At 46.5% G+C, this 26,938-nt stretch overlaps 1 protein-coding gene across 1 annotated transcript in view; it reads left to right on the forward strand.

Moving 5' to 3' along the window:
• LOC134436929 (phosphatidylinositol transfer protein beta isoform) overlaps positions 1–26,518 on the forward strand; it is a 44,473-nt gene extending 17,955 nt beyond the window's left edge. Inside the window, exons 8-12 of the mRNA XM_063186279.1 lie at positions 5,669–5,746; positions 9,868–9,978; positions 10,303–10,425; positions 14,451–14,545; positions 22,391–26,518. Of these exons, the coding sequence (XP_063042349.1) occupies positions 5,669–5,746; positions 9,868–9,978; positions 10,303–10,425; positions 14,451–14,498 (360 nt within the window). The 3' untranslated portion in view covers positions 14,499–14,545; positions 22,391–26,518. The remainder of the gene's footprint in view (positions 1–5,668; positions 5,747–9,867; positions 9,979–10,302; positions 10,426–14,450; positions 14,546–22,390) is intronic.
• Positions 26,519–26,938: the final 420 nt, after the last annotated feature.

The following is a 26,938-nucleotide window of genomic DNA, read 5'->3' on the forward strand; positions in this document are numbered from 1 at the left end:
GCGATGTACTCGTTTTATTGCTTTGTTATAGTACTGCTGGCGTTCAGGCACCATGCCTGATGTCAAGTTTGCTGGCTTTTCACAGCGGTCAGACTTCCATCATTAATGCAAGATCTTGGTGAAGACTTCATGCAACACTGGGTGGAAATAAATCTTTTGACACTGTATGCAGATGCTTATCAAGACAATGATGCAGAAAATGTGAGCCATAATGGATGCTAAAGGTGGCCCACTGTAATATTGGTCGTGTGTGACCTTTTTTGTAGTAGATATTACCTGGCTGTGAGGGAGAATGTATCACCCTTTCTCTCTTCTCAACGACTGATACGCTGTCTCCAGGCTGCATTTCTTAACTTCCCCAGCAGGTTGGGCTGTTTGCTCATATTAGGACTGATTTTGTTTGAACCGATGATGTGGAAGGTGAGTGTGTGTGTGTGACTGTGTGTGTGTGTGTGTTTTGCATGTGCGTGTATTAGGGCCAATGGTTTTTGTATGCGTGTGTAACTGTATGTTTGTGCGCGCACGTTTGAATCCATGTGTCTGAACAGGAGAGGTTTATGTGAGGGAAAGTGTTGGTTGTGTGCGTGAGCAAGCGAGCAAGAGACAGGTGTGTGTTTGCGTGCATATGTGTGTGTGTGTGTGTGTGTGTGTGTGTGTTTTGGAGAGATGGATGGAGCGTTGTGTGAAGGCTGCATCTGCTGTGCATTTATCAGCTCAGCATCGAGGCCTCCTCCACTCCTCCAATGTTCCTCTCCCACACTCCTCCTCCTCCTCATCCTCCTCATCCTCCTCTTCCTCTCTCCCCTCCTCCTCTGCGCTCAGCCTTGTTAAGCTATTTAATTAGTCACTGTAGGAAGTGGCAGACTATGCATGGATCGCAAAGATTTAGATATGGGTTAAAAAATGGATATATTCAGTTATCTGGGCACCAGACAAAAAGCAAATGTGAGTTGTTGCACTATGCGGAAAGAGGATAGTCCAAGCATATGGTGTAAATTAGTATCGTTACAAGTATTCCAGTGAAATGATGACCGAGTTGCTCACATGAGTCCCGCCTGTGTGGTGCTCAATTCAGTCCAGTGTGTCCTGTGCCATCCGGCATCGAGCAACTAACTAAATTCACTAAACCAATGGTTGACAAACTTTGTCTTTCTGGACACTCTTGGCCCTAACAATATTGTTGTGACCCCCATCAACCCATTAATATTGCTTAATTTTAATTTCAGATTCACAACATTCAAAAAATAGGCCTACATTTATTAGCCATATGAGTGAGCACTGTTACTAACCAATATATGGAATGATGATGACTAATTTACCTGTGTTTACCTGTGAGTGCGCGATCCCATTGTGCCCTTTCTCATTGTTGAAGACAAGAAATCTCCCGCACACATTTGTTGCAACGCCGTTGTCGTTGGTGACCCAAGGATCCAGCGCACCTGGCCCACTCCAACGCACCTGGCCAAAAGAGGTGTGCAAGAAGAAGTTGCTGCACAAAAGAGCCTTTTCTTAGTATAACAGAAACTAAAGTGGACACTGGAAATAATCCCAGGGAAAATTCAAGATGGAGAGACTGCTAAAACTTGGAGAAAGAAGGGGAGGAGGATCAAATGAAACAAAATTTCCCTCTCCCCTACTTCCCTCCTCCTCTCCCAAGTTGAATAGGAGTTGAATCAACTGGCACTAGTTTGCCACCTTCCATGGCCCACTGTCGTGCGTGTGTGCGCCTGTGTGTGTGCGCGCGTGTGTGTGCGTGCGCGTGTGTGTGTGTGTGTGTGGGTGGAATATGAGAGTGCAGAATCAAATCTATATTCTGAGTCTGTCCTCGCAGTGTTTGAACTGCAGATGCCTGATGTTTCCATTCAGCCGGTCTGGGGCTGAGCTAGAGAATGGTAGAGAGATGCACAGGAAAGTGTGTGTGTGTGTGTGTGGTTTCGGTGGCTAATGAAGCAGTAGAGTTGTGTCTGGTTGCAACTGTGTGTGTGTGTGGTGTGTGTCTGTGGGCCCTATCAGCCCGTAGCCTGGGGCATGGCCAGCAGCAAGCTTGCCTGAGCCGCACCACCGACCAGTCGGTTAGAGTAATTAAAGCCCATGCACGCGCACAAACACACACACACACACTTGTACACTTTTGCCCACCTGCACACACACACACTCGCACACACTCACACTTTTGGACACACCTACAATACATTTATTCACATGCATGCACACACACACACACACACACACACACACACACACACACACACACACACACACACACACACACACACACACACACAGGAGGGGACTAGTCTCCTTCACCTCAATTCTCATTCTGCCTCATTAGTGGAGTGTCGTGCATTGTTTTCCGAGGCACTGCACCCAGGTTAGGGTTTTTTTTAAAGAAGAGTTCGGGTTTATTTTGAGTGTGTGGTTTGTGTGTGTGCGTGCGTGCGCGCATGTGAAACCAAGCGTTTGTGTTAGGGTGAACACCTTAGGCTGGCTGTGTGTGCATACGTGCGTGCGTACGTGTGCGCGTGCATTAGTACATGCATGCTTGTGTGTGTGTGTTTGTGTGTGTGTGCGCATGTGCAAGCGAACACTACTCGTTTTGGCTGTGTGTGTGTGTGTGTCTCTGTGTATCTGTCTGTGTGTGTGTGTGCTCGTGTGTATGTGAGCGAACACTACTCATTTAGGACTGTGAATGTGTGTGTGTGTCAGCAAGCGCGTGTTAGAGAGAGAGGGCACAGACTACTCGTTTAGGGTGTGTGTGTGTGTGTGTGCAGGTGCGCGCGTGCGTGCATGCATGCGTACGCGTAGGCCTGTTTGTGAGCGAGCACTACTCGTTTAGGCTGCCTCCTGTCGACTCGGATGGTCCTGAACGGCTGCCTTTAGCCACAGGCTCATCATGATTTATTTACAGTGGTGAGAGCCCCGAGCCCCGCAACCCACAGCCCCGAGCTCTGCTGAAATGGAAAGCCTTTTCTCTCATCTGTTTTAGTGGGCTACCATTTTCTACCTCCATCTCTCCATCCTTCTTCTCTCTCTCTTTTTCATATGCTACCGTTTTCTTCTACCTCCATCCCTCCCTCTGTCCATCCTTGTTGCTCGCTTGTGCTCTATCTTGCCATCGCTCTCTGCTCTCTTTCACTCTTTCGCTCTCACTCTTAGTCTTTCTCCCCAGTATACTGTATTTCTCTTTCTCTCTCTCTCTCTCTCACTCTCACTCTCACTCTCACTCTCACTCTCACTCTCTCTCTCTCTCTCTCTCTCTCTCTCTCTCTCTCTCTCTCTCTCTCTCTCTCTCTCTCTCTCTCTCATCCCTTCATTTGGTTCACTTTCTCCCACCCACCTCCTCTTATACTTTCCACTTTCTTTGTCAAGGACTTACTTGGAACTTAGAATGCTGATCTTATATGCACACCGTCTCACTTGCATGTACAGACTCACAAATGTGCTCACAGACATGCATACGGTCACACACACACACATTTTATTATTGTGCAGCTGAATTATTGGAATGTATTGACCAGCTGTGCCTAATCAGAGCTTTGTGATCATGCATACTAATGCATTGATTAGGCTACAATGTGTTTGCCTGCGTGTGTGTGTGTGTGTGTGTGTGCGTGCGTGCGTGCGGTAAAGGGGATATAAGAGAGTGTGAAGTCAATCTACCAGATTCCACTTCTTCCCTGTGTGTTAACCACAGTGTTGTATATTGACAAGCGTTGACGAGTCTGACTCCAAAGAAACATATGTGATGCATGTTGCCAAAGTAATGAAAACGAGCTGCTGCTGTTGCTGCTGCTTCGGCTGCTGTTGGTGCTGTTGTTGTTGTTGCGGTTGTTTTATTTTATTCTGATAGTATACTGACCAATCCCTCTCATACTTTATGGTTCGTCAGAAGGTTATATCTATGCAGACATAAAATGGTGGCAAGGCAAAAATTCTGCTCAGTTTGCGAGTAGAAATTGGTCACATCCTGGAGAGTAGAGATCGCAGCTGGATGGGCGGTAGAGGGTTTGTTTCATTTTCCCTCTCCATCTCTTGCGGTCCTTGGCACGCATCGTGACGGTATTTGGAAATGTTGTTATCGTATCTCGTCTTGTATCAGACTTTGCAACCAAAACCATACTTGCAGTCTTGCTCAATAACTGCCACAAGGAGGAAGGAGTTTGTTGACACTGTTGCGATCAAAGCAAATCTGAAGCCTTCATATCTTTACTCTGGAGGTGACGAGAGCGAGCGAGTGTGCATGTGCGACCAACCAAAGATTTTCACTATGGTGACCAAGATAAATAAAGCGTAGCACGTGTCACAAATGCAACAAAGTCCAGTCCAGTCCTACGTACATGGCTGTGGCTTTTCCAGATTCTCCTAGTCTCCTAAAGGGGCATGGCTGCCATAGGATGGCAGCTCAGAATCTTTCTTCAGACTGATTTTGGAAAGTAGTCACTGGCGAGACCGCTAAATATGTTTAAAGCCCACCTGGGGAACTCCCATTGTCATTGTGACACAGCAAACTGCTCACAGCACACAGCGCTTATGCCTCACCTGTGCTAGGGGGGAGCCACAAAACGGTGCCCCAACAGAGCAGTGTGGCGAAACGGTACCATGCTCAGGGGTACCTCAGTCATGGAAGAGGGTACGCGAGAGCACAGGTTAACGACTCCCCTACCAACCTTTGGGCTACAAGTCTGACGCCATTACTTTGCCCATGACTGCCCAAAAATATATATATTTTTTTAAATCATATGAGCCAAGTATGAGTGGTAGTCGGTTAGACTGCACCTCCTAGTAATCACAGGCTTGTCTGTTCACATGTTTGACTTGACAATCGTTGCCAGGGTCCTGAGTTGAACTCATCTCGACTGGTTGACAGCCAAGATCCTTACTAGGAAACGTGCGTTAGGCAACGGGGAACATCCCTGGAACGTTGCCCACACACACACACACACACACACACGCGCACACACACACACACACACACACACACACACACACACACACACACGCGCACACACACACACACCTTGGCTAAGAAGCCTTTGAGGGCTTGAATGTCAGTACGTACTAATAAACAAGCCTAATTTCTCTCGAGTTGCCCGGTGTGTGTCTTTGATGAAGCCGTGTGAGATATCTCATTGACTGTTATTGCAGAACATTTGTGGGTTGCTTGAGCTACTTATCATGTGACTATATAATTGGAAAGGTTATTGTTGCATCATATACCTTTTTGGTATTATATCAAAGCCTCCATAATAAAAAAGCAAATTTACGAATGTAAGGAATTGTATGTGTAATTCAACGTCTTTTCCTTTTCAGTGGACCTTCTCTAGTCGAGGTGGGAGGTGTTTCTCAAAAAAAAAAATCAAAGCTGCCTTAACTGTAAAGTGCTGAGGCAAACCCTGATTGACGTTGTCCTGTTGACAATGTTGTTGAGGCAGCCATGGCCTAGTTAAGGAGTTGGTCTTAAGAAATACAGGGTTTGAGGTTCGAATCCCACCCTTACCTCTCCCTACACCTCCATCCATGGCTGAAAGTGTGCTTGAGCAAGGCATCTTACCCCACATTTCTCCAGGGACCTTAACCAATACCCTGTAAATAACTAGGTGCTTTGGATAAAAGTGTCAGCTAATTGTAATGTAATGTCTGTTGGTTGCTTTGTGTTTGTGTGTTGTAGGACTACAAGGATGATGAGGATCCAGCGATATTCAAATCAGCCAAGACTGGCCGTGGTCCCCTGGGCCCCAACTGGAAGGTAAAGCACCTAGGGGAAGAGGTTCTGTGTGTGTGTGTGTGTGTTGGGTGGGGGGGGGGGGATTGAGGAAGGGGGGAGTTGAGGTGGCGGAAATGAGAAGGTGGTCAGGTGTGTAGGATAACTGAGGTTACTGTGTGTGTGAATGTCAGCGGGAGAGAGAGGTTGTCTGGGATGGTGTATGAGACCAGGATGTGTGGCGTTATCAGGGAAGGAGGGAGCGAGCGAGGATGGGGGGAGAGCGTGATATGGGGCTGTCGTGTGATGGTATGAGGGAGGGAGAGAGAGAGAATGCGTTTGTATGAAGATGAAAGGTGTGTGTGTGTGTGTGTGTGTGGGGGGGGGGTCTGAGCTGTGATGGGAGAGAAGGAAAGAGAGAGGCGGGAAAAAAATGAGGCAGAGAGAGAATGTGTGTGTGTGAGAGAGAGAGGTGTGATGATGATAAATGGGCCTCTCTCCACTCTAATTGAGCGTAATAGAAATCACACTGATGGGCTAGATTAGGGCTGCCCCCTCTGGGCCCCTGGGCTGTGTGTGTGTGTGTGTGTGTGTGTGTGAAGGAGATAGAGAGTGAGAGAGAGTGAGAGAGAGTGAGAGAGAGAGAGACGTGTATGTCTGTAAGCTGGGCTGTCTGTAAGAGATGAACTGTTTCTCAATGAGCTATTTTGTTCTTTACTCTGACAGCAGAAGACAATTGTTGTCTCTGTCTGTTTTTTTTTCTTCTTTTTCTGTTTTTTTTTACTCCTGTAAATGTCTTGTTTGTTGAGAAGTGGTAGTGAGTAAAACAAAAAATCTATTGTCTCTGACTAAGGGCATATTAGAGGTTTTTTTTGTATTTATATATTTGTTTTACTTATTTATTTTTCTGTGGGCAATAAGCACATTCAGGCTCTGCTACTGCTGCAGAGTCAACCCACTCTGTCAATATTTTAATCGTTTAGCTTGTGGTAGAAATAAATGAAAATGTCTTAATTATCGAAACAAAACTGTTCTTGCAGAATAAATACATACAGTAGAATACATGCTAGCATTTGTTCTATTTTTTTTCTGCTGTCATGCACAGAAGTGAATCTGCAGATGCTTGTTTGCCAGTCAGTGTTCCTAAAGCTCCAATTTCCCAGTTTTTCCAAACAAAAGTAGTTTAAAAGCCTTCCAGACTTTTATTTGGCTGTTTTTTAATTAGATGGGATTTCCCTCCTTGTCTTGTTTGGAGCAAAAGCAAGTTGAAACGCCAAAGTGCAACCTTAATTTTCCTGCTATGACACCTGTGGTTTATCTCTGAAAACACATGCACGCGCGCAGTCATGCAAGTGCGCATGCCATCCATAACACGCTCTTTGCTTTTTCTCCACTCGCTCCTCAAAACTTTCTCTGCTTTGAGCGGGAGAGTTTAAAAATGTCATCGCTCAACTTTTTGATGTGGGATCCTTTTTATGTCGAGTTTTTCCCTCTGTTAGGCGGGGACAACTTTTCGAAACCTGCTGCAATTTTCTCTCTTTTTTTGCCGCCCCCCCCCTTTTTAAATCCCCTCCTTCCTATTTTTTTTTTTGAACTTGATGTTCTCCACCAACCTTTTACCACTCTGTTACCCAGTACAACTAACTGCGCACTCTCGCGCATACACACACACACGCAGACGCACACACGCAGATTTGGTACATTCATGTTATCAAAGGACAGAGGGATGCTGGTTATTGCAAAGGGGTTTGGTAGGGGGTGGGGAGGGGTGTTGGAATCGGGGGCTTTTATCCACCACAGCCGCTCTGAAAAACTCCAAATGATTAATTAAACAACCCCCACACCCTGGGAATGGAGGGATAGCGTAGGGAGGGCAGACGAGGGAGCGGGAGGTGGGTAGATGTGAGGGAGAGGAAAGAAGGGAGCAAGAGTGAGCATGGGAAGAGAGAGAGAGAGCGAGGGTGAGAGAGAGTGAAAAAAGGAGAGCAAGTGAGAAGACGTGGGGTGGGGAGGATGTAATGGAGAGCAAAGAGGGAAGCTGTGGAGGGGAAAGAAGGGAAGGAGGAAAAATGGGTGAAAGAGAGCGTGGTGGGGAGGGGGTTGAGAGATGTGACGGGGATCCCTGGTGTTAATGTCAGTGGCTGTGCAGTGTGGCGCTTCTTCCGATCGAGCCGCGTTATCTGGCGGTTTAGCGAGAACGTTTCATCGGCGGGCACTCTGCGCGGCGGCCACAAAGGGGTGGGAAGGAAGGCAGTCGGTCCTGGCGGGAGACGGTGTCACGGATGGAAGCGCTGCCTCTTTATCTCCAGTTAAAACCTCTTTATGTGCTCATTCCCTCTCCGCCTCCGCCTCCTTCTCTCTCTCTCTCTCTCTCTCTCTCTCTCTCTCTCTCTCTCTCTCTCTCTCTCTCTCTCTCTGTCTCCCAAGCCCTCTTCGTCTCATGTTCTCTCTTCTCTTGCTCTCTATCTCTCTCTCTCCCTCCCTCCTCCTCCCTCCCTCAGTCTTTTCTTTCTTTCTGACTTTCTTCCCCCCTCCTCTGCCTTCATCCCTCTCTCTCCCTCTTCTTCGATCACATTCTGTGTTTTTATGTGTCTTCCTTCCTTTCCCTCATGCACATCTCCCCTCCTGCCTTCCTTCCTTACTTCCATCCTTTCTTTCTTTCTTCCTTCCTTCCTTCCTCATGGAACACGCCTTTCTGGCGAGTGGAACACGCCTGTTTTTCACCGTTTATATTTTAATCACAGATGCACAGAAAAACAAGAAATCTCAGTCTGCCGCGCCGTTCCATTTATTTGATATCTGATTATGGTTTCACCCAAGCCGGTTCTCAGTCAGTCACCACCAAAGCATTACCTATTTATTGCACTGTAAGTGCATGCGATAAATGGAGCGACACCCCGGTTGGCCCTTTTGTAGGTTGCCGTCTGTCAGGAACGCACACACACACACACACACACACACACACACACACACACACACACACACACACACACACACACACACACACACACACACACACACACACACACACACACACACACACGCTGCGCTGCGTTCTTGCATTCCTTGTGTTCTTCAGCAGAAGTTTGGTTTGCTGAATGTTGAAAAGTTTTTTACATCTGTTTTTCAAGCTCTGCTGTTACCCTGCTTGCTCCCCCTCTCCTTACCTGACATCAGCTTATGCGAGGATCTTGTTGTTTGATCTAGTATAGTGGTTCTCAACCTTTTTGAACAACTGCCCCCTCGACCTCATCATAAGCCTGTCAACACCCCTTTAACCTCACCGTAAGCCTGCCAACGCCCCCCAAAACATACAATTGGCTAATGCACCCTAATGGCAACTGAGCACTCTCCGTCTTAGCTGTATTAATCTCAACGCCCCCCAAGGGTTCCCCAACGTCCCCTGGCGGGCTTTAGAACCCTCGTTGACAAACACCATTCTAGTGCCTCACTGAGGTGACACAAGGTGACAATAACAGACAATAGACAATGAGTACACACAACAGAAGTCCCAGCTTCATTGCATCACATTACATTTGGCAGACGCTTTTATCCAAAGCCAATTGAAATTGAGGACATGGTAATGGCATACACTTGAAGATACAAAGTGCACGGGAAATAAACAGAACTGGTGCAATTGCCAAGTGGGGTTAGTTTATTTGGTACATTAGCACATGGTTAAGTAGAAAGCTTCTCACATACTGTTTTCAGGCTGAGTAGACTAGGTTACCTCAAAGCTGTTTTTTTTTTTTATGAAGTATTTTTTTGGGGCTTCTCAGCCTTTATTGGTTTTTGTGAGACAGGATAGTGGAGGAGAGACAGGAAGTGAGCTGGGAGAGAGAGACGGGGAAGGACCGGCAAAGGACCCGGACCGGGAATCGAACCCGGGTCGGCCGAGTGGTAAACGTGTGCCCTACCATATCAGCCACGGTAGGGCCCAAAGCTGTTTTTGGGTCTTTTAAACCTTCATTTAGACAGGTCTGTTTTCGAGTGTGAGTTTAGGAAATGAGTGGAAAAGACGGGTGACCGGGTGTATCTGGAAATGGCCTTGGGCCTGAATCGCACCCAGGTCCCTGGTATTACAGTACAGTGCCTTAGCCATTTGACATGGCGGAGGCCACCACTCAACTCTTGTTTTGTGTGTGTGTGTGTGTGTGTTTCTGCAGAAAGAGCTGGCAAACAAGACGGACTGCCCCCGCATGTGTGCCTACAAACTGGTCACGGTCAAGTTCAAGTGGTGGGGCCTGCAGAGCAAAGTGGAGGGCTTCATTCACAGGGTAATGGCACAAACACACTGAACATGACTAGATCGATGGAAGTAATTGACTTTGTGTGAAGGAGCTGGCTATAGAAGACAAAAGCAATTTGGACGACAAAAGGCGGTTTGAGCAACTCGAGCAGCAGTTTGGAGTTAGTGAATATTATACAGATGAGCTTTGATGCGGATCGGCGATAGTTTCCATAGCCAATTGGAATGTCAGAATGTTTACATTCTGCTTTTAACGGTTATACTCCGTAGCAAGAGTGACACGACTGGTAAAAGCGACAGAGACAGTCCAGCGACCATCTTCTTACTCTCCTTGTTATTTCTCTCGCATCAGCAAGAGAAGAGGATCTTCACCAACTTCCACCGCCAACTGTTCTGCTGGATTGACAAGTGGGTGGAGCTGACCATGGAGGACATCAGGAGGATGGAGGCCGAGACGCAGAGGGAGCTGGAGGAGGTACAACACACACACACACACACACACACACACACACCAAATAACCAAAAAAAACGTATGTCAGGACCATCATTATGTCCTCAAAAGACATTTGGTCCTCACAAGCATAGAAATGTGCGCGCGCACACGCACACACGCGCGCACGCACACACACACACACACACACACACACACATGCACACACACGCGTGCATACACACACACACTTGTGCACTCACACAGTGAGTTATGAACTGGAGAGACAAAGCAAAGCAGCACCTTAACTCAAACCAACACAAACTCCCTGTCACATCTAGTCATACACATGCCCTTACATAGAGTCCTGGAGTGCCTTACGCCATGCACCCTGTTTGACTTCAGAGTGGATGTTTTTTCCATGAGTAAAAACTTCAAGAGCTGAAGCCTTTGCAAAGGGTTCCCCCTGTTCAGACTACCAGCACAGGTTCTGGATTTTAGTATTTCTATTGCGCATGCACAATTTACTATAATAAAAAACAGGTCGGAAATATGTCCAGATCATTGTTTTGAATGACAACCCAAAAAATCCTTTAAGCAAGTTTTTTTTCATCCTTCATAGCCCTCTTGATCAACAAAATAAGTGAAATCAGGCATGGAGTTGTGTAAAACATTTCTTATGCCTAAATGATGGAGTCACCGTACCCAGATGTATGAAGCGCGAGCGTGAATGGAATAGTCTGTTGAGGGCTGTGGCGAGTGGGGCCATGAGCACAAAGGAAAGGACTAACATGCCTTTTAGGGCATTGAGAAACAACAGAGCGCAATCAAAACAAACTCTTTCACTATAGACTAGCAGATGTTTACAGCAGAGGTGAATTAAGCCAGTTTAAATTGACATTATATACATGTTTTCCAACCTTAATGTGTCCAGAATCATTTCAGTGGTTTAGCAACTTGCAACAGGCTGGCTGGTGACTCTGACACTACTTTGTCGTCTTGTGTAATTTTGAAGAAGTACGCCATCTCTCTGTAGTTTGAACGAGAGAAAATTCCCCTCCCAACATTATGGGTGACCGATGAGGAAAACTATGTAGTGTTGTTTTTAAGAAGACCGAAATCTTGCCGCATATTCTCTGAAGTTTTAGAGGCAGTCATCTACCTGGCTGAGTTGTGATAATAAGGATTATCTGCTTCAGTGAGTTAGTTGGCAGAGGATTTTTGTTTACGAAACCCAAGATGTTTGCCTCCAGTGAACAAGCATATGAATTGTTTCACTAGGCTAGGTGCACAAAACATCAATGCAAAAGGCTTTTTTTACTGAATGGCTTTTCACTGTTTTTATCTGTGCACCGGACGCAAAAGAGCACAGTGTGTTTTAGTTTTTTTTGTGTGTGAGGGGAATTGTGGTTTTCCAACAGTCTTAAAATCAGTGTGACTTCGTCAGACCCTTACCCAGTGTGCTTGGGGTTTGGGTTGGTTCCGGTTTAGCTTGATGTCTGAGTCTAAGTATTGCTGATTGAGACACAGCTCAAGTAAGCGCGGTGTGGTGGAGGGAGTACAGGGCTGTTGACGGCCTCAGACGGGCCCGGGACAAAGGCCCCCCCTTAGTCAATTCATGCAATGTATTGAGGACCTGGTTCTGGGCCTCCTCCATCCTTGTGGCCCCAGGACAACTTACCACTTTGTCTCCCTCCCTCCCTCTCTCAGCTCCCCTGGGTGGAAGAGCTTAATAGTATGTGTGTGTGGAGTGCTGTGGTTAGGGCAATGACATGCCTTGTGGGGGGGATTAAGCAACAGTGGGTCTTCATCAAAACATGCCGTCCCTTGCTGCAGAGCCGTGTGTGCGTGGAGGGAAAGGCCATGGTGTGTTGTGGGTGTATTGGCAGAGAACTCATGCAGAAGATCAATGATGGAAGGAATAGGATGTTGTTTTGCTTCTCAATGGTAACTGGTCCTGATGGGTGCTAAGTAATTTGTGTGTTAATTACAGTGAAAATCAAAATGGGAAAGTCCCTCATTGTAACACGGCAAACAAAAAAGTGGAAAAAATGGAATTGTCACTTCATGCTAATGTGCTGTGCAAAGTGCAAAATTGGTGCCATTCCAGCACATTGACGCTGTGCAGTCAAGTAAACTTGGGGAGTCCAGTCTGGTTGCATTCAGCAGCGGTTCCATGCTCAGACCTCAAGTGAACTGTAGTGTTTTTCACCCAGAGAGTTGGACTTCTCTGTGGGTTTTCCTATGATGGATCATTTGCGTTCAAAGCACTGATCCTGTTGAAAAGGTCGGGACTATTTTATGTAGCGAGAAATGGTGTAATAAGACACTTCAGCAGATGTAGCTGCCGAGACTCAGCTTCATTGAAGACCGCCGCCAGACCAATGTTTTCTTTATTTATTTTTAAACTTTACTTTATTTCTTCAGACCTCTTGCTTCTTTGCCTCCTCTAGTTTCCTTTGAGGTCATTTCAGATTTCCAAAAGCGCAAATAATCAGCTCTGATCAAATCACATCACTGCTAACATCCTCTACATTCACTGCCTTACCTCTCTTTGCAATACATCTATACCAGGGGTCCCCACCGGCCCACAGTTTGAGAATCACGGATCCACACTTTTCACCGCAAGCTTTCTAAAAAAAAAAACCTGCCAATTACCGCCATGATCCAATTTTCACTGCCACATCCCATGTAATGACGCTCTTAGTTTTTGTCAACACTGATTTCCCTCCACAAGCAACCACAATCATGTAAAATGCAACAAATGAAATTAATGCTTTCCCTCTTGTGATTTTTATCTGCTTGTCAATGATGTTGTAATTATGTTGCTGTTTTTCTTGAAATGCCTCATTAACCCCCACAGCAATTAAATGAATGTTGGAATGTTTCATTTGTGAGATTTCTCTCTTTTTTTTCTCCTTTTGTTTTGTGGGAAAGGGAGCGTTGAGGTTAAGTCTATAATTCACAAGCTATTCATCTGCAGTTTGTGTTCACTAGCCGTACAAATAACTCAATCTCAGTTGTTTCTAAACATTGATAACAGAAGTATTCATGGAAATGTTAGCTGTACTCAGTATCGGTATATCAGTAATTGCAGTGCTCAAAGTAGTAGTAGCAGCAGTAGTGGTAGCAAAGATTCTAAATATGGTATTCAAGATAAGGGTTTCTTTCCATTATCCTAACTACCATCCTCCCGTGTGCTTGTGACCTTGTGTTGATGTCGCAAGACATCATTGACGACAGAAGATTAATTTAATATATCTCAAAAGCACAATTCAAAGGTAATTTTCTCATTTGCAATCGGGATGTTGAATGGGGAAAGTCCCCCAATTGTTGTTGTGGCTAGGCTGACAGCGGGGGAAACTTTCACGGTTTCTCCATGGAAGCGGGGCGCCAGCGAAGCGCAAGACCACAAGCACAAGTCGAGGATGGGAGTTAGCATAATGGACTGTACCCATAGTGTTCAACGCCTCGCCAATGCATTTAAGTGGGATACATTCCGCTCTCCTAAACAAGCATGACTTGAACATTCTCCCCATTGAACTCAACATTAATTCTGAACCCCCTGCTTGTCCTCCAAGGGGGATATGATGGCAGCTGAGAACCTTGCCTCATATCGATTTCGGAAGAAACTCCTTATGGACCATCTCTTGCTCATCAATCATCCTTAGTATTATTGGTTAGTAGTAGACAAGGCAGCAGCAGCAGTAGTAGTAGCAAGGGTAGTGGTAGTATCATCCTTAGTGATGTAGATCTAGCATATCTGTCTGCTTCCCTTTCCCTCAAATCTCTGTTTTTCATGCCTACTGACACCCGATGTGAGGGGAGGCGGCACGCTTGATTCCAGTGGCGAATTCTGCTCCTCTCGGTCACTCTCTCCAGACTCAACCCTCCACCAGCCCCTGCCCCTTACTAACCAGCCCCCCCCCCCCCCCCCTCCCCCCCCCCCCCCCCCCCCAGTATCCCCCTCCTCCTCTTCCTCCTCCTCTTTTGCTTCTCCCGGTTGCTGATGGTGGTCTGCTATGCCAAGCTTCTGGTGTTTTCTTTTATTGTTGTGCGTCTCCGTCTAGATGCGCAAGACGGGCAACGTGAGGGGCACGGCTGCCGCGGAGGAGTAGCCACGTGCTGCTGCTCCTCCTGGTGTAGGGCGGATGATTCGGGCTGTGTAAGTTGCTTCCGTCGATCTTGCATTCCATCCAGCTCCGAAGCAAATTTACCTGTCCCACCCACCTATTCGTCTGTCCGGCCGACCGACTGTCTGTCCAATCTCCACAGGGTGGGGTTACCCTCCAACATACCTACCCGTGCACCTATTTGTCTTCCTCAACAGACCCAACCAACTGACTGTTCGTCCAACTGACTGTTCGCATGGGGGTTTACCTGCAACCAACCTTTCTATTTACCACCTACCTATTTGTCTGGCCCAACAAACTGTCCGACCGACCTACCCACCGACTGTCCATCCATCCAACTGTTTTCCCCATGCAACAAACCGACCGACTGACACTCTCTCTCTCCGTGCAATTGCTCGCTGACTCCTTGACTGCAACCTGCCCTGACCATTAGCCTATTCGTCTGTCCCAAGAACCTGAATGACTGACTCGCTGTCTGTGCAATCGCTCGCTCACTCATTGACTCCAACCTGCCTGCACATGCATCTATTTGCCCGCTGCAACAGACCGACTGACTGGCTGTCTGTGCGTCCAATGCACCCTCCTCGCTCGCCTCTGCCAGCAGACATCTTGGCTGCATCTCGGGGGTAGTTTGGGGTTGGCAGCAGGTGCCCTGGCTTTGGCTTTGCACCTTCTCTTGTCTTTTACCTCTGTCTGTCTCTCTCTCTCTCTTTCACTCCATCTATGCTTTTCCTCTTTTGTTCTGCCAGTCTGCACTCTTTCTTTTCTGCACTCTTTCTTTCCTCTCTTTCTGCCTCTCCTTTCTCAGGCCCAGGGCTCTGCTTCTGCCCTTGTCTAACACACGTCCACACCTCAAGTCTTCCTCTCGTTCTTTGGCTTGTCTCCTGTTTCTCTACCTTTTATCATCTTTTCTCTCTGTATGTCTCTTTTCTTTTCTCTCTTGTTCATTTCTTCTCTGTGAATCTCAAATATTCTTTTCTCTTCCTTTTTCTCAATCTTACACTCTTTATATGATGGCATTTCTCTGTGCTGTGCTGTGCTGTCCTGGGCTGCATGACCGCATCGCTCACATTCACCATTTATTCGCTGAAGGCTAATGCCATGGGTGTGTCTGTCATTCTAACAAGGCTGGAGTTCAAAAACGCTAGCGTTACTGTGTGTGTGTGTGTGTGTGCGTGTGTCTTGTGTGCACACATGTCTGTGTGTGTGTGCGTGACTAAGTGTGTGCTCCCTTGTGTGTGCATTGCCTGTGTCATGACAACTGTTGATGTGAAGGATCCGTTTCGTTCTGTGCCAGGGCTAAAAAGCATGTCTAGTATTTAATGTAACATTGGAGCTGAGAGCATATATATGCACCAAGCCATTCGTCCACCCTTCCCTCCAGCCTTCCATCCCTTCATTCAGGGCCGGATTAAGATGGACCTAAGCCCCCAGTCAACAGATTGCTATAGGACCCCCCAAAAGCCAAATTTTGTTTTAAAAAAATACATACGGCTTCATGACTCCAAGCCAGGAATGAAGGATAACATCGTTGCCAAATATAGAGAGGAGTACATGATCTCAAACTCTACCTGATGCAGCAGACTAATTTTTCAGCATCACATTTTACCACAATTCTCTAATTATTGATTTTTTTACACCGTTGGTCCAATTGGGGGGCGGGCTGGCATATTGGGGCCCTTAGCCTACAGCCTTATCTAGCCTGCGCGTTAATCTGGCCCTGCATTCGTCCCTCCACCTCTCCACCTACTCCTCCATCCCTCCCCCCTCCACTCTTCTCTCCATCCTAATGTTAATCGATAGGCTCCCCAGGCTTCAGGAATATGGAGCCTGTGCCAAGTCATAAAGTCTACTGCTTACCAAGCAAATAGCCACTCAACAAAATATGGGGCATGACGTGCGTGCGTATGCATGTGTGTGTGTGCGCGCGTGTGCGCGCGCGTGCGCGCGCGTGTGTGTGTGTGCGCGCGTGTGTGTGCGCGCGTGTGTGCGCGTGTGTGTGTGTAGTTGGTTTCTGTATAGTATGACCAAAGCTGCCCTCTTCCTCCGCTGGCGTCCACAACTTAATCCAGCCGTTTGTGAAAAATACAATAAGAACTAAATAAACTCCACTGGATGGTAGGTAGTCACACTCCTTTTACACACACACACACACACACACACACACACACACACACACACACACACACACACACACACACACACACACACACACACACACACACACACACAGACAGGACCAGCTTGTCTCTCCTACAGACCATGGCTAAAGCATTCCAGTGCAGTGCTGCGATGCTGCAAGTCATCATGTGGCTCCAGTCCCGTATTGCCAGTCTTCTCCCCAAAAACCCATGACATGAGTGTCATAACAGTGTCGTAATGCAGTCATGAGCGTGGCATAAACATAATGTCAACAGTCATAAAAATGTTCATGGCATTGACATAACGTGGCGTTCGGTTATGCTAAAAACAGACCAAACAATGTCAATTTTCATGACCATGAAACGTTTGACTTTGACATAATGTTTATGACTCGTCCGTGACTGTCATGACACTGTTGTCTTGTGTATGACGCCGGTGTAATGTAAAATTTTACCAAATTATGCAGTGTTAATGATACGGTTTGAGAGTGGATTTAAGCCCTCCCGTATTTGACTCCCCTAGCTGCAGCATATGTTTAATTCAAATTTAACATTTCAGTGGTTGGCTCTACTCACTGGTTTCGAAGAGTTGAATTTCACTCTGCAAAAAATGTACAGTGCAACGCGTCCCTCCTTTCATCCCCATCAATGAATTGCCCCTTTGGGGGAAGTTTAGCTTGGCTCTGCCCGGAGAGAAGTCTGGCGGCCGGAGCGGGCTGGGCAGGCGGCTCTGTTCTGCTGGGCTCTGCATCAGTGGAGTGGAGAACACTGGGATGGTTTATGATTCTATGGGCCCCTGGGCCAGACTAGAGGAAAGACCCCCTTCCATGAGCGTTGCTAGTTTACAAAACAATTCAGGGTTCCAGGCCAGATGTGAGAATCTGTGTTGTGGGGGTTTTGGGGGGTATGTCTCCCTAGGAAATGTAAACATTCAGTTGTTAAAAGTGCAATTTTTTAACGCAGTATGAGAAATGGAAATTTATCGGCTTCGGCTTCAAGGGCCTCTTGATTCCTGGGGCCCCTGGGACCTGGGCCCAGTTGGCCTGGTAGTCCAGTAATCTGTCCATGGGAGAACAGAGGCATGCCCAATGAAAGCATAATGAAAACCACTCGGGCCTCACTCATTCACTCCCCTCCCTCACTCGCCCACATCGCTCACTCCAGCACAGGGCCGCTTACAGCTTTGACTGGGCCCGGTACAAAGTCATCTAAAAGCCCCATCATTCAATACATGCAACCTAATGAAGACCCAATTCTGTATCCCTGGGCCCGGGACAATGTACTCCTTTGTACCCCCGTAGACTGCCCCGCTGAGCTAAGAAGTGCACTTGTTCATCTTGGCGGTGGTGCACGCTATGAACCCAAGAGTCCAGAAATCAACAGCCAAGCCCCCTCTCTGGCCAGTGTTTAGGGGGTTGGTAGGTCGGTTTGGGTTTGGGGAGGGGGTTGTAGGACCTGGAGAAGGAATCTGATCCCTGGCTGGCCAGACAGAGATGGACAGAGAGAGACGGACACAGACAAAGAGAGACCGAGGCAGAGCAAGATGGACATGGATGGAGAGACACACAAATGGAGAGAGATAGAGAGAGAGAGAGATGCAGACACAGCAATAGAGAGTGAGAGAGAGAAGGGTGAGAGAAGCGGCTCCTGCCTGCCCGTTGACCAAGGAGTCAGACAGACAGTGAGAGACAGACAGACACAGGCAGAGGGAGAGACACACAGACGGGGGGAGAGAGAGAGATACAGACGCATAGCAAAGTAGACCGATAGAGAGGGAGACAGGAGGGTGAGAGGAACGGCTCCTGCCTGCCCATTGGCCAAGGAATTCCTTGTCACTGCTCCAGAGCGGGCGTTTCATGTCTCCCCCATGCCTCTTTCTCTCTCTCTCTCTCTCTCTCTCTCTCTCTCTCTCTCTCTCTCTCTCTCTCTCTCTCTCTCTCTCTCTCTCTCTCTCTCTCTCTCTCTCTCTCTCTCTCATATGCTTCTCTTTCTTTCTCCACCTCCTTAAGGTACTCACCTCTACCCTCCCTCTCTTGCTTTCCTCTCCTATTTTACCCATCATCCTCCTCCTTCCTCCCCCCCCCCCCCCCTGTTTGCTCCACCTCTGATCTTTTTCCCTTTCTACATCACATTTCTTTACCTCTCCTCTCCTATTCTTTCTCTTTTCTATTCTTCTCCACCACCTCCTCTATTCTTTCACCCGTCATCCTTTTTCTACTCTTCATCTCATTCTACCTCTCCTATTCTTTCTTTTCTCCTCCCCTCTTTTTGATTTCCTCCTCCTCTTCCAATTATCATCTTCCACATGATCACCATCCTCCTTTTCGTCTCCTCTCTTCTCAATACATTTCCACACCTATTCTTCCTCCTCCTCATCTTTCCTCCAACTCCCCAGTTGTTCCAGCTCTGGTCTTGTCTCTTTTTCCTTTATCTCTCCTCTCTTCCCTCCACACCTCTTCTTCATGTCTCTCTTTCCACGCTCCACCTTTCATCTTCTCCTCCTCCACCATCTCCTACCCTCGGTCACCCCAATATTCCTTTCCTTTTTTTCTTTAGCAATTCAATGCATTCGCTCTGCATTCTACCCAAGGCCTCACCACCGCCCCACCATCACCGCCGCCCCAACCCAACTTCCCCCCTCCTTTTCCACGTATTACTCATTTCAAGTAGTGGAGAAGAGAGCAGAGCTGCACTGCACTGTGCCGACCTGGGCTTAGGGCCCACCACGAAGTTGGCGTAGTCGAGCAGGATCGTGGCTGTGCCAGCGCAGGCGCTCTTTTGATGGTCCAGAAAGAGAGAAAGAGGGATAGGAGAAGGTAGAGAGAGGTGGAGGGTAGAAGGGTGGGAGAGAGGGATGGCAGAGAGAGGGGGAGATGGCGAGGTGGGGGGAGAGGAAGGGGAGAAGAAGCGAGGCAGCGAGCAGTGCACGTGCTCGCGCCAGAGATTAAATGGCTGGCTTGCGTCCAAGTCACTGCCACGCCGAGCCCAGCCAGGCCAAGCCAAGTGGGGGGAGAGAGGTGATTTAATCAGCATTTCTGCATTGTTAAAGAAGTTGAAAAGGCATAAAGCCTCCTGAGTCCCCCTCAGCCTCTCTCTTTCTCTCTCACTCTCACTCTCACTTTCCCTCTCCCCCACTCTCTCTCTCTCTCTCTCTCTCTCTCTCTCTCTCTCTCTCTCTCTCTCTCTCTCTCTCTCTGCCTTTCTCTTTACCTGATGCAACAGATAATACTACTCCTCAGTGAATGTTTTTAAAAAGGCAGATCTCTTCACAGCTGTGTTTATCTCCACACACACACACACACACACACACACACACACACACACACACACACACACACACACACACACACACAATCCCGCCACCTTGAAATATTGTTTGTGTTTGCCTGTGTGGTGTGGAGTAGTCAGTCACAGCTTTGTAATAAACAGCGCTTGTTCCGCCACTGTCTCAGATTATCGTCACCATTCATTTATATGATTTGAGTAAATAGCCCAGAACAGCCCTCAGATCAAATGGCCGCATTGTCTTTTACTAAACTACCCGTACCACACTCACAGATAATAAATACCATCCAGTGGGTTTTTAAGTGGAGCATGCTACTCCATCCTTTTTCTGTATTGGCTTTAATGAATGTATGTACGGTATATCTGGATGTGTGTTTGCATGCATGTTATACAGGGCTCTGAATTAACTTTTTTCATCACCAGCCAAAATGGCTAGTAGATGTTAATCTTACTAGCTAAACACACCCTCACTAATGGGTCAAAGCGGCTAGTAAGTTGGTCTTTACTACCAGCCAAACTGAAATTTCACCAGCATATGGCTGGTTGGCTGGTGCTAATTTAGAGCCCTGATGTTAAACATGTAAGTATGCATGTTTGCATGCATGTTATACATGTAAGTATGTATGTTTCGTGCACATGTGTATGACTTGATGAATGCGTCTTCACAACACCAGAGAAGGAATTGACATAAGTATGAATGAACTATTGAGGGAATGAATGGATGATTGGGCCAGGGGGGAGTTTGGTGAACGTCACTTTGGTTGGTTGGTTGTATGTGGGCACTAGAAAGGTATAAACGAAGGTGGCACAAGGATTTTGATGTCTTTTTTCCCTGTCGTTCACTAACCGTCCTTATCTGCTGTGCCTCTGCCACAACACAGGTTGGTGCGTCAGGTGTTTGTGTGCGCGTGCGTGTGTGTGCGTGCGTGTGTGTGCGTGCGTGTGTGTGCGTGCGTGTGTGTGTGCGTGCGCGTGTGTGTGCGTGCGCGTGTGTGTGCGTGCGCGTGTGTGTGCGTTCGTGTGCGTGCGTGTGTGTGTGTGTGTGTATTTGGGTTGGTCTGTGTCTGTCCGTGCAGCTTTGAGATTGTGTGCGTGTGTTATTTGGCAAAGGCCTCAAGAAGAAAGGGAGAAAAAAATCTTGATGTTCCTTGAAGGCTCATTAACATACAAATGGAATTCTGCACTGGAAAAAGCACCTGCGCCATGATTGCAAATGAGCAGCAGAGAGAGTGAATAAGTCAGAGAGAGAGAGAGACAGAGAAAGAGAGAGAGGGAGGATGAGGGAGAGAAGTTTCAAGGCGCCAGAGTAATGGAGGTGATGTGAAGCTGTGGAATCTGTAGAAAACGGGGGAGAAACGACAACTTCTTCCTCCTCATCTTTCTTCTCTTCTTCTTTCTCCACATCTTCCTCCTTCCTCTTCCTTCTTATCCTCCTCCTCGTCCTCTTAATTTTCTTCTTCCTCTTGTTCTTCGTTCTGCTCAGGCGTTCTCATTTCAGATTCTCTCTCTCTCTCTCTCTCTCTCTCTCTCTCTCTCTCTCTCTCTGTCTCTGTCTCTGTCTTTGTCTCTCTCTCTCTCTCTCTCTCTCTCTCTCTCTCTCTCTCTCTCTCTCTCTTTCTCTTTCTCTTTCTCTTTCTCTTTCGGGCTTTATTATTCCCCAACAAGTTTTAAACCATAAAGAATGAAGTGCTGCTCTCTCTCTCTCTCTCTCTCTCTCTCTCTCTCTCTCTCTCTCTCTCTCTCTCTCTCAGCATCCCCACTTCACGCACAAGCTCTAGCTCCCCATCATTCAGTTCAGTAACCCGGAGCCCTTCAATTCTTCAGCCTCATCTGCTAAGGAAAGCGAGGGAAGAAAAAGACGTCCTGGACCGCATTTGTTGATCGCATCGTTGCTAGTTGGTTAGCAGCGAAGTGGGTTGCCTACCTTCCAGACTAGAAGTCCATTGGAATTCAGTCCATTCATTTAGTGATCTAGGCAGGAGTTTGGGTTCCAAACATGGTCTAGGTTTATTCCATGGATTTGCGTAGTTTCATGGGTGCAATGACTGGAAAGGAATTATTTTGGCAGGAATTATTGATTTGAGACGATTTCTGTCTGCGAAAATGGTCAGGTATCCTGAAGATCAGGATATGGGTCGTGACTCATAACGATTCTCTACTAAAGTCACCAGAAGCTTTTCATAGACATGGCTTCATCTGACATCTTGGTTACTGACAGGGTCCTATTGTTAAATCCATGAGCACAGATGCATTAGAAACAGTCACAATTTATTTATTTAAACATGTGATGTCATGGCGTTCTGCTTTAGTTCCAGTACAGAGTTCCATTGTCTGGCATGCACTCACCTCATTGATGAAATATTCATTGATTTTTGTGTTTATGTTCTCTTGAGTAACATGATGTTCTTTGTCTCCTTCTTTTTGTGTGTTCTTTGTGTCTCCTCTTCTCAGCTTCGCAAACACGGTCAGGTGCGAGGTACCAGCGCCGCTGACGAATGAGACCAACATATCACCCTTACTGCAAACAGGAAATACGAGAGAAAAAAACGCCACCTACAAAGAGCTTCCCCCTTCCTCTCTCCTCTGCCCCAACTCGGAAACGGCCTATCACAAACCTCGTAATGACCTCTCAGCTAATCAAGGAGAGGTGACAGGAGCAAGGGGTGTTTCATTGCTGATCATTAGAACTGATCTCTGACTTATTGACCCAATCACAGCTGCTCCCATCACCCCAGTCCGTCGACAGAATGATCAGTGTTTTTTTTTTTTAGAATGATTGAGAATGATTCTTGTAGCCAAACGACCTGGGTTTAAACTGCCTTATTTACCCTTTCATCTCCCTTCCTCTTGCAAGTCTCTGTTCATACCAGAAGTGCTGGTCAAGAAGAGGACAAAAAAAAAGCCGTCCAGCGCAAGACAACTCAAAAATTAGGGAAGGCTTTCATCATGGCTTCAGTCCGAGCTAGCTCTTTGGGGAAGTTGTGAAAGCAGCTAGCCAGCTTAAGTCAGAAATAGTCTTTTCAATCAATCTCTCCTCCTCCTCCTCTCCTCTCCTCCTCCTCTCCCTTAGTTTATATTAATTTGTTTGTTCTAGTTCATTCCACTGCAGGCAAGTTCTTGCACTTCATGTCTGTAATGTCTTTCCTCTCCTCTGCACCGCAATCCTTTTTTGTTCCCTCTGCCAGAGGTGATGTGTTTAAAAAAAATAACACCTTTTTCATCTGGGCAAGGTGGAACTTGTGAGGGATTTTTTTCCTTTTTTTGTTGGTTCTTCTCTCCCTCCATCACATCTCCTCCGCTCTCGTGTCTTCTCCTGCCTCCACATTCATTAAGAGATTATGGTCTCGTGACATGCTCACAACACACACACACACACACACACACACACACACACACACACACACACACACACACACACACACACACACACACTCCCAGGTGTGAATGCTTCTGGCATGATGGTCTTCTCTCTATGCCGGAAGGGCAGAACTCTGCAGGTATCTTTTTTGTTAACTTAAGCCCTCCACTTGTTTGTTTAGGTCTTAGCCTACACACACACACACACACACACACACACACACACACACACACACACACACACACACACACATATTCACTGTGCATGTGTGAAAACACACTCACAGGTACTTAAAGACAGGGCGGGTGCTTTGTTTTGACCTTCACTACAAATGCAGCTGCTTTCGTTTGTCCCTCATCTACTTTCTCTCGTCTTGGGCCACAGATGATTTACACAACAAACTCCTCTTCTTTAAGAGTGAAAGGTTGTATACATTAGTTCCCTTTCTGTCTCTTCCTACTCGGAGGTGCCCTGATGCGTGATCTTATTCGAGAGATAAAATCATACATCCATTGGTTCTGATTAACACTGCGACTGCGACTGCAGTACGCTAGTTGCACCGGCCTCAGCCTCTGCCAAAGGCGCCATTTTGTGTCTCAGTGGACAGCTTTTCACGTGTTGCCTTGATCCGTCTCTCTCGTGATCAACTACGCCAAGCACTTATTTGCACACACACATGCACACTCTCTCCCTTGCTCATGTACGTGCACCCCTTCTCACATTCGCACACATGAATACCTTGAATGGATGCTGATTGAATTGATGTTGGTGGCTAAATAGAAATAATGGGTAAATAATTCCACACAGACACCCCAAGTTTTTCATAATATAAAGGGGTTAGCCTGTAGACAGGGCTGTGAGGATATCTCGATCTCTCGATCTCTCTCTCTCTCTCTCTCTCTCTCTCTCTCTCTCTCTTTCTCTTGTGCTTTAAGCCTTTCAGTAAGCCATGCTGCCTTGGATACCTCTGATTCTGTGTTTTTATTTTATCTTTTTTTTTTTTTTCTTGTGCTTGTCCTCGCTGCTGACGAGTTTCGACTGCCTTTACCAGAGTCATGATTTGTTTATAAGCACAAGTGTACAGTAAATGGGCCCTGGGTAACTGTAGGCATGGCCGCTGACAGCTTTGGCCAGGCCCCAGGGCAAATTCATCTGAAAGCCGACCTGATTCAGGGCCCCCTCTCTCCATGGGACTGGGACAACCGACCCTTGTCGGCTTCCCCTGTCTGTAGAACTTAACTCCCCTGCCAAGTTCACCACATTTGCCTTTCCTCCCACTGACCTTTACCCTTTTTCATTTATATATACATTGATGACTTCTCAGAGTTGGCCTTTTTTTGTTTTCACACTCAACGACCCAACATGGCATGCCTTGTACATACGGTATCGGTTGGTTGGTGGGTTGTTGTGTTTTTTTTCCCTTCTGAGGATTTTTTTCAAGATGTATATCCATGAGCTACGAAGCTTACAGACTCTCAACCGTAAGCAAGTGCAGAGCGCCAATCACTGTTTTTTTAATAAAATGGAGCGAATGGAGAGTTTCGAGTTTCTATGATGTTAGAGGCTTTACTTATCTCTCCAACCGTTTTAGCGAGGTTAACTGTCATTCACTACTCTTCAGAACTGGAATGAGTAGTGATTTCGGAATGAGGAGTTGTTTCGGTTCCGTGAGAAGCTTTGTTAACTCCGCACCCTTCCCTAGTTGTCCCTGTAACTCACTGCTCCTCAGGGGGTCAGCAAGACACAATCACCAGCACTTCAGTCGCCATGTTTGCCTCTTGGCCTTTAGCATCATCGCTACATAACCGCACAGTCATTATTCTTTTGTCAATCTCCTGTACTTACTGTAAAAATTGGTTTCTGGGAGTGCCTTGAACATATCTTGTTTTCTGTCAATCATTCGAAATGAGGGTCTGACACGCTCTACAATCTTGTTCTTCTTGAAACATATAATGTCAGCTGTTAGCCAACAGGAAAAAATGTCCCAACAACTGCTGATCATGCTGTTGACTAGACACCTGTGTTTGTTTTCTCTTGATTTAAATCATATACATATCTGCTTTGTACAGGTGTCCTGTCCTCAGTGCTTCACCTTATTCAGTTCTACAGATGCCATACTTTCAATAACCCCACAATGTGTACCATTTGAGGTCAAGGTGCAGTACTAAATAAAAAAAAGAGAAACGGATTTAAAAAAATTAACGGCCAAATGTGTGTCTAAACAACACGACTTTCTTGGGTCCACTCGCATTTCCTAATCAGGAATGCTCATTCATTCATTGTATAGTGCATTTTGTGAGGAACAAAATAACTTATGCCTTGTGTTAGTGCTTTATTATAGTGAATGAAGTAGTATTTCAGCCATGGCCATAGTCCTACCCCCTTTCAAAATGGACACTGACGAGCCTTTAGCACTCTGACTACTCGTACTGTTTTCAGGCCCACCAGAACGGTGGAGATGCCTGTTCCTGCACCAGTTACGTTTGGAACTAAAGCGCTTGCCTATGAACCGCGCGCATTCATTCCTGACTCTGAAATTGTCCGTATGTGACCATTTGTTAACCGGATTAACCAGCTGACGTCCAAGTTGTCGTCATGGTTCACAGAGAAAAAAACACATATTTTTAGGTTCTCATCGCAAACCAACTCTCTGGTTCCCGAATGCTCAAAATTGCAGTGTGAACACACCCTGCACGCTTTGAGATGAGGTGCGGGATCGGGCTCTCGCACGGTTCTCTGTCGGCCTGAACGGGCCTATAGTGGACGTTTTCAGTGCCTTGCAATTTAATGTTCTTGCACGTTTGCCTCACCCTTAACGGGCGTCCCCTCTCAACATGGTTTACACAAACAGCTGATCATACAGAAGCGAATTGTGCCTCTGGAAACTTGTTTTGTAGTCTTATAATGGTATATATATTCTATGATCTGTTTGTAATCACGGTTTAATTGCCTTAACTTTTTGTTTGTTTGTTGAAATCGATAAACTGTATCTCGCAACACGGCGAAAAAAGAAATTAATTGTACACCATTTTAAATGTCTTTTCTGATTATGATGATATAAAATATTCAGGGGATGTGTTAGTTTGAATGTATGATGCTGTTCTACGTTTGTTTGACCGTTTGTGTGCCTGATCTTGTGGTTTGCAGGTATTCCCATGCAAACAAAAAAAAACGTATTTGGTAATTGAACTCATGTCCAATAAATTTCAACACAGACTTTTTTCACTTGTGTGTCTTTTTATTTATTTGATTGATTGTATTTCCCTTGCTTTGCCAACTGCAATGATTTGTAATGTATTTTTGGCCTTATTTGCCGTTTTGAACCTCTGTCACCATCAAATGACAGTCTCACCAGAAAGCTCACACTTCAAAACTGTGTGCGCACGTGTGTGCGTGAGAGCTTGCACTTCAAAAGCCAGACGGCGTTGGGCTGCAGTAAACTGGCTGTGTATGCCAGGATGATGTGTGTGTGTCTGTGTTTACTTGGTATGGCTGTGTGTGTGTGTGTGTGTGTGTATTGCATGCCTGTGTGTATGACTCCACATTTCCATGTTTGTGCCTGAAATATCGTTGTTCATCATTGCAGGGTGTGTGTGTTTGTGTTTGTCAGGGTGGCAACTGTCTGTACACCAGCTGTGTGT

This window comes from Engraulis encrasicolus, chromosome 21 (assembly GCF_034702125.1).
Source record: "Engraulis encrasicolus isolate BLACKSEA-1 chromosome 21, IST_EnEncr_1.0, whole genome shotgun sequence".
Lineage (NCBI taxonomy): Eukaryota > Metazoa > Chordata > Actinopteri > Clupeiformes > Engraulidae > Engraulis > Engraulis encrasicolus.